Below are 12,697 nucleotides of genomic sequence, written 5' to 3' on the forward strand. Positions count from 1 at the left end.
CTGGGACCCTCCTCCCACCTCTCTGACGTAATTGTTTTCCGTTTCCCCTTCCCCACCTTGCTCACGCTGTTCCAGCCACACTGGCCTCCCCCTGTTATTTTTAACTGCTGCTACTGTTGGGGCCTTTGCACTAGCTCCTCTGTTTGCCTTCAGTGTGTTATTCCCTGGATATCCTCATGCCTCATCCTTCACTTTATGTCTCAGCCCACATAGCCCCTTCTTGAAGAAGTTGCTCTATATAAAGAGCAGCATCTACCTCCACCACCACACGATATATCCCCCTTACCTTGCCCTGTTTTTCTCCATAGCACTTAACATAACCTGACATATATTTGTCTTTCTCATTATACTGGAATATAAACTCCCATGAGGGCAAGAATTTTTGTTTCTTGTTAACTGCTGCATCCCCAGTACCTACAACTATGCTTGGCATGACATTGATGTTCATGCCTTCTTGTTGAATGAGTGAATAAAAAAGTACACTGCTACACTGCATATATTTTTTTTAAAAAAACATTAGTCAGTGTAAGAGCTAGAATTGGGGCCCCATGGAATTGATCTCTCTTTTAGTGGTGAAATTGTTCCAGTTTTTCTTTGTGCTACTTCTGGGAGCTTTATTACTTGTTTCTTTAGTCTGTAGATAGAGTCTTAACTTGGGGTCCTTGGTCAGGACATAATATGTGTCCTGCAAGATCATCTATAATTATTTTCCTTTATTAGGAAATCTGCATGCTGCCAGCTCCCCGAGTGGGGCTTTGAGAGCCCCATCACCAGCATCATTTGTTCCAACTCCTCCCCCATCCTCGCATGGAATCTCAATAGGACCAGGGGCCAGTTTTGCTAGTCCACATGGTGAGTCCATACATAGAAATCGTTAGAGCATAAGAGTTTGATGTGAAAGTAGTTTTTGTGAAATAAAAGTTTTCTTTTTGCAAAATTAGCACATATATTGGGGGAATAGCAAAAGAAAATATGTTTTTCCTGGCAGTTCCCCTGCAGTCCAGTGGTTAGGACTCTGCACTTCTACTGCAGGGGGCGCAGGTTCAAAACTAAGACCCCACATGCTGCGTGGCTCAGCCCAAAAAAGAATGAAAAAACTAGGTTTTTGCTAATAACACCACCAAGAGATCAACCAGTTAGTCTGTCTGCTTTGAACTCTTTCCCCCCCTCACGTGACCTGTCATGTACCTGCTGCTTGCCTGAATCTCTGTTGCTGTAGCTTGCTCTCTACCCATCTTCTTGTCTCTCTGCCCAAACACCACCCCGTCAAAAAAAATTGGGACCCTATCATATGTATTGCTTTGAGACTTGAATTTTCTAACTCAAAATTTCTATTTTAAATTTGTTCAGATGGATAAAGAAGAGGTAGCCAGTGAGGTGTTTCCCTTCCCTTTGACCAAAACCACCTAGTTGCTCTTCCCAAAGGCATTTAGTGCTATTAATTTCTCATGAATTCTTGGCGAGATGTTTTATGTGGAGTGGTCTTTCCCTCTTTTTTATGTACATGGCAGTATACTGTACACCATGTTCAGTGCCTTACTTTCGTCACTTAACTATATCATGAATCCCATGCCGATTCTGAACATAAAGAGCTTCCTCAGGTTGTACAACTGGGTAGCACCTGTGATTCTACTCTTTACTATGAATATTTGCAGGAGCATTTCTGTTAGTAAAAACTATATATCATCATACTAATGGCTTCATAGTATCCCCTTGTCTGGGCATACCATGATTTAACTGCTCTCCTAATATGATATGTTTAGAATGTATTTTTTCACAACTGAAAGTGGTATCTTCTCTGCTCACAGGATTATTTTCCTAGGTAAGTTCCTAGAAGTGGAATTGCTGTCTCACAGGGTTTGAGAAATTCTAAAGCTTTTGAAACATTGCAGATTGCTCACCTGAAAGGCTGTGCCAATTTCCTCTAGTATCGTACAAGAATGTCTGTTTTCCTGCATCATTGGCAGCACAGGGTATTGTGATTTTTAAAGAAGTCTCAGTCACTTTGATAAGTAAAAAATGGCATCTTACTGTTCAATGTGTGTTTTTTTGATTATTAGTGAAGTTCTTAAGTTCATCAGTCTTTTCATGTCTCTTATTTTACGTCTGCTAGTTTATATCTTTTGCCTCTATTCTTGTGTTTTTTTCTTACTGATTTGTAAGATTAAGTAAGGAACATTTACTCTCTGATATATGGTAGTATTTTCTCATTTTGTCATTTAGTTACAAGTTCAGTTCAGTCGCTCAGTCGTCTCCGACTCTGCGATCCCATGAATCGCAGCACGCCAGGCCTCCCTGTCCATCACCAGCTCCTGGAGTTCACTCAGACTTACGTCCATTGAGTCAGTGATGCCATCCAGCCATCTCATCCTCTGTCGTCCCCTTCTCCTGCCCCCAATCCCTCCCAGCATCAGGGTCTTTTCCAGTCAGTCAACTCTTTGCATGAGGTGGCCAAAGTACTGGAGTTTCAGCTTTAGCATCATTCCTCCCAAAGAACACCCAGGACTTATCTCCTTTAGAATGGACTGGTTGGATCTCCTTGCAGTCCAAGGGACTCTCAAGAGTCTTCTCCAACACCACACTTCAAAAGCATCAATTCTTCGGCGCTCAGTTTTCTTCACAGTCCAACTCTCACATCCATACATGACCATTGGAAAAACCATAGCCTTGACTAGACGGACCTTTGTTGGCAAAGTAATGTCTCTGCTTTTGAATATGCTATCTAGGTTGGTCATAACTTTCCTTCCAAGGAGTAAGCGTCTTTTAATTTCATGGCTGCAGTCACCATCTGCAGTGATTTTGGAGCCCAAAAAATAAAGTCTGACACTGTTTCCACTGTTTCCCCATCTATTTCCCATGAAGTGATGGAACCAGATGCCATGATCTTAGTTTTCTTAATGTTGAGCTTGAAGCCAACTTTTTCACTCTCCTCTTTCACTTTCATCAAGAGGCTTTTTAGTTCCTCTTCACTTTCTGCCATAAGGGTGGTGTCATCTGCATATCTGAGGTTATTGAGATTTTTCCCGACAATCTTGATTCCAGCTTATGCTTCTTCCAGCCCAGCATTTCCCATGATGGTTACAAAGGGGTGTAATTATGTTAAAAGTATCTGCAGGATGAAATTTTAATTTGATATTGTTGAGGAAGTCATTGCTTTCAAAACTTGATTCTTGGTTCATTTCTTAGTTACTGTGTCTTTTACTAAATAAAGAAAATGGAAAATTCCCTCTCTTCAGCCTTCTCTGAATAGATTGAAAACATAATTTGTCAGGGTTAGTTTAAAAATAAAAGATTTCTGCCCTTAATGATGCTTTGAGGTTTTTTTCTTTTTTCTTTATCTTTTCAACCACAGTATTTCCTATATAGTCTAAAGGAGACTGTTATGTATTATACATCTTGAACCTTATGTAAAGGTAAATTTTATCCTTTCTCAATCTTTTTTTTATGTTCCTAATTTTTGTATCACGTTAAAAAATACAAAAACTATACCAAGTAGAGATCAAGTCCATCAGGCTTTAGTGAAATATCTTTCTGAAAGAAAAAATAAAATTATCACTACATAGGGTATAAGCATGTGAATGTTGTCAAATACTTTTCAGGTATTAAAATACAGGTTTTGAAAACCATTTGTTTACTTGTTTGTAGGAACCCTGGACCCTAGTTCTCCATACACTATGGTGTCACCAAGTGGCCGAGCAGGGAACTGGCCAGGGTCTCCTCAAGTGTCTGGCCCCTCACCAGCAACACGCATGCCTGGGATGTCACCAGCCAACCCATCACTACATTCTCCAGTTCCAGATGCTTCTCATTCCCCTCGAGCTGGAACAAGTGAGTGTCATCAACATTTTTATTTGAGCTTTTAGGATAACCAACAAATGACCTATTTTAATCATCCTATCCCATCCTCACATTTGAAAGTCATGACGTAATAAGGATACTTAACAACTTAAACTTTTACCCATTTAGTAAGTTGGTTGTAACGATAGTTAATTTGCAAAGTTAGGCAGAAGAAGGGGAATGTTTTCTCCAGAATTGGAGGAGAGTCTTGTATCTCTGTCGTGACTGCTAACTTAGCTGCAGTACTGGACCTTGAAAGATAACCTCAAGGTAACTGGCATAGTTATGCAGATTAATACAGAAGAATTGTACAGATATGTTCATTAGCTTTTGCCGCATTACTTTTTGTGGCTTAAAGCAACAATTATATGTTAGCTTGCTGTTCTGCAGGTTGGCAGCTTGGGCTGAGCCCAGCTGGATGAGCTTCCAGGCTCTGCTGGGCTCACTTGTGCATCTGTGGTCAGCTCCTGGGTTGGCGGGGGCCTGGCTTCTCTCTGCTTCGTGTGGTCTCATAGTTAATATGGGCTTGCTCGCCTGGGCTGGAGAGGGTTCCAAGAGAGTGAGTAGGCCGACAGCTGGCACTGTGTCACTTCCAGTGCCTTCTGTAGGCCACAGCAACTGACAGGGTGAGCCCAGAATACAAGTAAAGAAGTAGACATCACTCCTTGAAGGAGTTGCCATAAAGTCATACTGCAAGGGACCTGGCTGCAGGGAGGAAAGTAACTGTAAAGAAGCTTATATGTGATTGTTACACCACAAGGAGTAACAGAAACAGTACAGACTGATATATAAAAGCAAAGCAAAACAGGGAACAGTGAGATAGTATGCATTTGATTAAAAAAAATGATGTTTTCCTTCCCAAAAGGTTCCCAAACGATGCCAACAAACATGCCTCCACCTCGTAAACTACCTCAGCGCTCCTGGGCAGCCTCCATCCCTACCATCCTCACTCACAGTGCCTTGAACATTTTGCTGCTGCCCTCTCCAACGCCAGGCCTCGTGCCCGGCCTGGCAGGTAGTTACCTATGTTCTCCACTTGAGAGATTCCTTGGATCAGTCATCATGAGACGCCACCTTCAAAGAATTATTCAGCAGGAGACGGTATGTGGGTACCTGGTGAATTCCTGAGTGGTGATTGTCAAGTCAAGTGCTTAGATGCCTCCCAGAATAGGATATGAACTGTTCCCTCACCGCCTTTAACCAGGTCATTAGAATTATGGTTTCTCCCCACCCTAGCATTGAAAGTGGATCCACTGTTTTCTTTACCTTCTTACATTAACAAGTTGCTTCTTTTATCATTAGCTGTACTATGGCTAACATGAATCTGGAGATAGATCTCCAGTATACCATGAGACAAATGTACCCAGGATCTGATTTGGCAGAGAATAGCACATGAGTAATTACTTGCCTTCTGGAATGCTTCTGCAAGCAGGCTGACTGAATCTGTGATCCTGAAGTTATTTATGATCACAAAAGGATGAAAGCTGCTTTTCTGTGTGTGGAGCATGGGCTCTAGCCCATGTGGGCTTCAGCAGTTGTGGTTCCCAGGCTCTAGAGCACAGGCTCAATAGTTCTGGCACACGGGCTTAGTTGCTCTGCGACATGTGGGATCTTCCTGGATCAGGGATTGAACCTATGTCTCCTACATTGACAAGCTGATTCTTTACCACTGAGCTACCAGGAAAAAGCCCTGAAAGGTGCTTCATAAATACATGAGCAATTGAATGGATTTCAAACTCGTGTAGAAAGACTTCTACCCTGTGGTGATAATCATTAGGAAATAGTTCAGAGTTGTACTATTCTAGAATCTATAATATATATAGTTAAGAGTTGTATATATAATATTATATATAATTATATAATTTATTATTATAAATATTAACATGAATAATATATAATAATTATATATATAATCTATATAGTTCAGAGTTGAACTATAACTAGAATATTCTAGTTCTAGAATCAGACTACCCCAGTTTGTAGCCAGGACATGCCACTGGCTGGTATAAGCTTGGGCACATTTCTTCACCTTTTTGATAATAATAGATAGCAGTATCTACCTAATTCCCAGAAGTTGTGGGAATTTAAGATAACTTTATATAAAACTTTTACATAATGTCTTGGTATTCAGTTATATATTATTTATAATAATTATTTTTATTTATAGTTATGTTAATGAGGTAGTCAGAATGGTGAATGCTTAAAATAGCCTCTCCACAGATGGCACCAAGCTATTTGCAACCTTTACATTTGAATTTGAAAGAAAGAAGTTTTAACATAAGTTGAATAAATTAGCATTTAAAATGGTAATCAGCAGACCCCTTATCTAGCCTCACCTCTGCCACAAAGCCTTTGAACCCATTTTGCTCATGTGCATAATCAATACATTATGGTAGAGCAGAGGTCAGTGAACTGTGTGCCTCAGGGGCCAAGTCCTGCCATCCGTCTGTCTTTGTAAAGTTTTATTGGAACACAGCCACACGCATTCAGTTGCCTATTACCTGTGGCTGCTTTCACCTATGATGGCATCGTTGGTGGTTGCAGCAGAAACCATAGAACTTATATTTACCAATCCTGGGCTAGCATAACATCCCAACCCAGATCTAACATTCTGTAATTGAACTTTTTATTCTTTTTTTTTTCTAATGGACCATTTTTTTTTAAACTTATTGTAGACAATTTTAAGCATATACAGAAGGAGAATATATAATTCTCTTATACAATGAACCTGTCTGTTCTCATACCCACCTTCAACAGTGAACTGACACGAACATTATTTCATCTGTAACTCCTCCTCTCAGATTGTTTGACAGCAAATTCCTGACATCATTTCATCATAAATATGGTTTCTTTATAATCAACCATCTAGTTGGTGTCCATATTTCCCAAGTTGTCACAGTTTTTAACCATCTGAATCAGAATCTATACACATTTTTAAGTCCTTTTTAAATTATAGGTTCCATCTCTATTTCTCATTAAATAATCTGTTTGTTGAAGAAGCCATATCATTTGTCCTCGAGAATTTCTCACAGTCTGGACCTTGGTGATCGCATCCCTTTTGAATCACCTGACATGCTGTTTTGACCCCCATATTTTTGTAATGTCAATCAGTCCTGTGGATCTGACTACTGAATTCAGGTTCAAGTTGGTTGTTTTGCAAGAGTATTTGATAGGTGGTGGTATGTTCTTCCATCACGAGACACATAATGTTTGATCACCTGTCTCTCTGCCATGTGGTTAGTAGCAGTTGCTGGTGCTCAAGGCCTAGATATCTTTGTTTTGGAACAGGTCTCAACTTAGTTGTTTTCCTTTTGAAACAATTATCTACTTATAATTACATTTTCTCTTTGACTTACATATTGCCTGGTATGTTAATTTGATGCATGCTTCTTGTTTTGCAGCTGCAGCTGATAAATTCCAATGAACCCGGGGTGATCATGTTTAAGACTGATGCACTGAAATGCAGAGTAGCCCTTAGTCCTAAAACCAACCAAACACTTCAGCTAAAAGTGACACCCGAAAATGCAGGACAGTGGAAACCTGATGAACTTCAAGTTTTGGAGAAATTCTTTGAAACAAGAGTATGTGTTTCTTAATGCATAATTTTAATACACTCAGTGAAATAGAACCAAGGTAGAATGAAGAGTAACTTAACTTGCTTTATTTATCCTTGTAGGTTGCAGGACCACCATTTAAAGCCAATACATTAATAGCTTTCACCAAGCTGTTAGGAGCTCCTACACACATCCTCAGGGACTGTGTGCATATTATGAAGCTAGAGCTGGTAAGTTACAGAGACAAACTTTTCTAGCCAGGTCGATCAGAGGAGGTTGGAGTTGGTGGGAGAGCATATGTTGGTTTTCACCATTATGTAACCTTCATTTTCCTCTTGCATTCTTCTTAATTTTTAACTTAAATTTTATTTGTCTTTGGGTAGGTAACACAATCCTCTTGTATCTTTTGAGTTTAGAATGAGACAGTGGGAAATTTCACATCCATCCTTGTCCAACTGTCTAGTCCTCCTCCCCATAGGTAACCTAAGTTGCCAGCGACTTCCCTCTTAAAAAAACAAATACATTTAATATCTTCTTCCTATTCTTAGATCATGAAATAATCCTCCCATGCCTAATACCATTTATTGAAAAAACTGTTTTCTCTGGGAAAATTTTTAATGCCTCTTCTTTCCTATGAAAGTATACAATTATATAGCTGGAATCCAGGTGGAAGCTAATGTTATTTTTCCAGTTTTACAGTAGTCCTTCATTTTAATGTTTCTAGCATTGCTTTGGATAACTGTAAATACCTCACTCCTTTTTTTCAGTTGGTGTTTTACTGTTAATATTGGGATGGCACTGTCCCTTTGCTAATTGTCTCAGCATTTGGCTTCTGCTCTAATAGGCTATAGGAAACATTATTTGGGTTTAAAAAAATCCATTTGAGTTTTTTTAAAGGAGTAAATATTGTCACTAAAAAAGCTCCAGTAGATATAATTTAAAATGAGTAATACAGTTTGACTAGCTGCTTTTAGGGAAGGAGACGGAAATGAGACTGGGAAGCCTAGATTGGCCCCAGTTAGGAAGTGTCTTGAATGCCAGTGTTGGTCCCTAGGTGGCAGGGTGGGGGTGCTTGGGGCAGCATGGATTCTTGCGTGTCACTGAGAATTTGTAACCTAAATTAGAACTATGCTCTAGGACGTTTGTCTGGCAGTGTTGTAAGGATAGATTGGGAGAGGCAGCCACCAGAAGGGACCGTTACAGGGGCCATGGGAGAAGTTGGGGATCCATCAGCTCCTTGGCGTCAGTGAAAATAGAGAGGCGGGAACGGATGTCAGAGACAAGGAAGCAACAAGGAAGCAGAACCCGCAGACCTTAATGAATGGGAGGAAAGGAAAGGGAACATGTCTCATAAATCGAGAGCTTGACTCTTCAGTTAGCAACTTCACATGTGTATTTCCTTTGAAAAAATGCAGGTTATCAACTTCACGATCTGTTGGTAAGTGAGTATAAAATTCGTCTATCATGATTTTTTTTTTTCCGAAACAGTTTCCTGACCAGGCAACACAGCTAAAATGGAATGTTCAGTTTTGCCTGACGATCCCTCCCAGTGCACCACCAATTGCACCTCCTGGGACACCTGCTGTGGTGCTGAAATCCAAAATGCTATTTTTTGTAAGTACCACCTGGTGTGTGTGTGTGAGTTTAGACTTCATATAATCTTGGTTTCTGTAGTAAGAAATATATTGAACCTGGTAATTGTGTGACACAATTGCATCTTAATCATGGTATTGTTGGTCATTTCTTTTGTTATATTTAATTTTCTTTTACTTGTTGTATCTTTAATCTTAGTAAATGATTGTACCTTTGAATCATTTTCAGTAAGTATTTTGTTTTCTTACTGTATTTTTATTTTCTTTTGTATGTGTTGTATGTCAACAGCTTCAGCTGACTCAGAAGACATCAGTCCCTCCCCAAGAACCTGTTAGTATTATAGTTCCAATCATTTATGACATGGCTTCAGGTACCACCCAGCAGGCAGACATTCCCAGGCAGCAGAACTCTTCTGTTGCTGCTCCCATGATGGTCAGCAACATTCTGAAGAGGTTTGCAGAGATGAACCCACCACGACAAGGTACATGACCAGTAGATGATATTTTATTGCATATATGTTATAAACGTTCTTCTGAGAGATCCCCCTTTCTCCCCTCTGCTGCTTCCTTACCCACCTCCCCGCTCCAGTCCTAGTAGTAGAGCTATGGTTGCCGTGGCCCTCTTAATGTCTGCCTGTCGCTTTCTTCCTTTCTCACTGGCTCTTCAGTTTTGTCCATGTCTCTGCTGCCTGGACTTTATTTTTGTTCGTGATTAGGACTGACCCAGTTGCTAATGCCAGAAGCTTGTATTTATAGCACACATTGCTACTAAGCCGTAGGTTAGGATGATAGAATTTTCCATGGCTGTGAATTCCTGCCCCACCATCGATACCTGCCACTCTGTTCGTCACCAAGTTGAAATGCATGTTGGTTTCTCGTATTTCATGGTTCAGTCATGAATAGAATAATATCATCCAAATTTCTGTATCTCCTAAATGTTTTGTGAAGAATAAAAGCTGATACAAATGGCTTCCTGCTTTTTGGGCTTCTTCTATAAGTGTTAGGTGGGTGCAAGTGAACCTTTCACCAAGTGCACAGTGAAGCTCTCAAACGGAACATTTTCGAGGAGACCAGAATGATTCTGGCAGAGAAACACGGTCCTTCAGTACTGGAGTAGCCTATGCTTAACCTGGAACTCCTGGCAGTGCTAAATTTTTGGTTATAGAACATAATGCTCAGCAAAGAGAACTTACCTTCCATTCTGCTCGTTTGTAACATTAAGGAGATTAAAGTACATTTTGCTTATATCTAATATTAAGGAAGTCCTCTATATCTCTCTGTTCAGATTAGTATGTAACAATTCATTTTTTTTAAACGAGGGGAAGTTGTTCTCTGAAACATTTTTTAGTTACCACAGTGTCAAAATTTTACTAGACACAGGAACATGGGAGAAGTTATATTTTCAGCTATTTGTCACCCCATATTATGTACAAAGACAAGTTCTACCTAAGTATAGTTTATAAGGAACGCACTGGGCAGTAGAGAAGGGTGTGCTGCTTTTGTTGTAATGCTTCTTCCACCACTTATAATTTTCTGTTTTCATCCTTTGACTTATCTCTTCTTTCAGCTCAAAATAGGTCGTCCTTCAGTATCAAAGTTTAAAGCTATCAGCATTTTCAAAGCATGCATTATATTTTCAGTATAACCTTGATCACAAACACCATTCCTTCACAAGCAGATGACTATCATTATTGTGTCTCATGGAATTTAAAATTTAAAGGAACAAATGTTTTGATCCTGTTTGGGATCAAGCAACTTTTTCTCCCTATCAATAATGAAAATGTGTTTTAAAAAAACAAAAAGATGTAACTTCTTTTATTTAAGAAATTGTTGAGATATTTTGGAAGTAGTTTTCTTTTATTTGACCTTAGCCTGGTTAAACCTTTGGGTGTTTTTTTCTGTACCTTAATTTGCCAGTGGTTGGAGAGAAGGCCGCAGTGACTTGCACAGGGTCACTGCATATCCTGCCCTTTGCCGGAGGGCCATTATTCAGTTGAGGTCTTCACTTCCCTCACTCGCAGCCTCTCAGTGTTAGACCATGCTCTAGGGAAGCATCTGGTTTGGGATTTAACGTGTTTACAACTGGTTTTGGTTAACTGTATTGAACTATTTTTAATTTACATATACAAGAAGTAGGAGGTACAGGCTCTTTGGTTCTTGGAGCAAAGGGGAAATTGAGATGAATCATTAACCTCCTACAATCCCCCGCCTCCCTGCCCCACACACACAAATCTTGTTTTTTGATTGTTAGTATGCCATATTTTAGCCTCCCTTCCCTCCTCCCAGACTCATCACTTCCTCCCCTGGTGAAGGAGGAATCACTTTATTAATTGATTTTAACATTGAACTCCAGAAGTCAATCAATTCCTTGAAATTTTGGGGAAAACTCCAATAGATGTCACAGATCTACACTGTCCAGTATAACTGCCACTCCCCAGATTTGGCTATTTAAGTTAATTAAAATCAGATAAAAAATATAAATTTCAGCTCCTCAGTCACTGGCTATATTACAAGTACTCAGTAGCCACAGCATACATATAGAATATTTCTGTCATCACAGAAGATTCTGTTAAGACAGTGCTATCACAGGTGTTACCTGGCCTTTAATGTAACAGCAGAAGGATGTCATTGATGTTGTAACTAATGCATAAATATAAAACTAGATCTTTCATTAGTTTCAAGAACCAGGTCATCAGTAGCCTTGAAGTCCAGCTTCAGAGGTTTATCCAATGCTCCAGTGTTTCTGTAAAGAAACTCTAGGCATATTAGTTTAAATTTACATCTAACTGGGAGTTGCCCAAAATGTCTTCATGATGTAAAAACCCAAACCAAGTATCATCTAATAAATACTTAACACCAAAGCTTAATCCCCTATAATCTGTGCAGTTAAAATTTAGTCTTTCGTTTTGATCTTTAAAGTTCTTACTAATTTTAGATTTAACTACCCTTACCCCACCAGTGTGTTATCATCTTTCCTGTATTGCGAATAGCTAATGACCATTTTTCTCTGTTGCAGGTGAATGCACAATATTTGCAGCTGTTCGTGATTTAATGGCTAATCTTACACTGCCCCCTGGTGGGCGTCCATAGACACTATTGTTTTTAAACCAGGAAGGCTGACAAAAGAAACAAAACAACAAAAAAAAATCTGAATTCAGCCTTCAGTTTAAAAAAGAAAAAAGGACTTTTTTGACTTTAAGAGCTAAATATTCTAAACTGGCAAAAATTTTCAGGGTGCACTTCTTTCATCAAAAAGACCATCAATCTTTTGTATAGCTAACTTGTATAGTGTGTTTAAATGGGACACATTTCAAACTAGGTAATACATCAGTGTCCGTTTGCCAGTAATAGGTTTAATATTCTGTTTTATACTATAAAGTTACGGAAATGCCAAATTTGTTTATTTAATTGTTTTCTTATGTTTTGGGTGTAATAGTCATTTTTTTGGTTTTGTTTTTTAAGGCAGGTCTGTCATTTTTGAATACTGTAAAACTGTGATAAACTTTATATTGAAGCTGTATTTTAATATGACCGCTTTGAATCCTTACATGAAAATGTTCTGGGAGTTGTTATAAACACACCCCAAAGAAGCAATATTTAATAAAACTAGGTTTAAAAAAAAAAAAAAAAAACCAGTGATACTCACTTGTGTGTATATCAGCTCTGTAGACCTCTTGGCCTCCCTTTATCTTTAACCTAGTGGGGCCAGTAATT

At 39.2% G+C, this 12,697-nt stretch overlaps 1 protein-coding gene across 3 annotated transcripts in view; it reads left to right on the forward strand.

The window, feature by feature from the left end:
- The window catches only part of MED14 (mediator complex subunit 14), a 172,271-nt gene extending 159,656 nt beyond the window's left edge, over window positions 1–12,615 (forward strand). For 2 of the 3 annotated variants that reach the window (XM_061410414.1, XM_061410412.1), the window contains exons 24-31: window positions 721–852; window positions 3,646–3,828; window positions 4,703–4,938; window positions 7,239–7,418; window positions 7,514–7,621; window positions 8,880–9,005; window positions 9,273–9,465; window positions 12,000–12,615. In XM_061410414.1, the coding sequence (XP_061266398.1) occupies window positions 721–852; window positions 3,646–3,828; window positions 4,703–4,938; window positions 7,239–7,418; window positions 7,514–7,621; window positions 8,880–9,005; window positions 9,273–9,465; window positions 12,000–12,073 (1,232 nt within the window). In that variant the 3' untranslated portion in view covers window positions 12,074–12,615. The remainder of the gene's footprint in view (window positions 1–720; window positions 853–3,645; window positions 3,829–4,702; window positions 4,939–7,238; window positions 7,419–7,513; window positions 7,622–8,879; window positions 9,006–9,272; window positions 9,466–11,999) is intronic. The other variant, XM_061410413.1, reaches the window with a different exon arrangement.
- Window positions 12,616–12,697: the final 82 nt, after the last annotated feature.

The sequence above is a fragment of the Bos javanicus genome, chromosome X (genome assembly GCF_032452875.1).
Source record: "Bos javanicus breed banteng chromosome X, ARS-OSU_banteng_1.0, whole genome shotgun sequence".
NCBI lineage: Eukaryota > Metazoa > Chordata > Mammalia > Artiodactyla > Bovidae > Bos > Bos javanicus.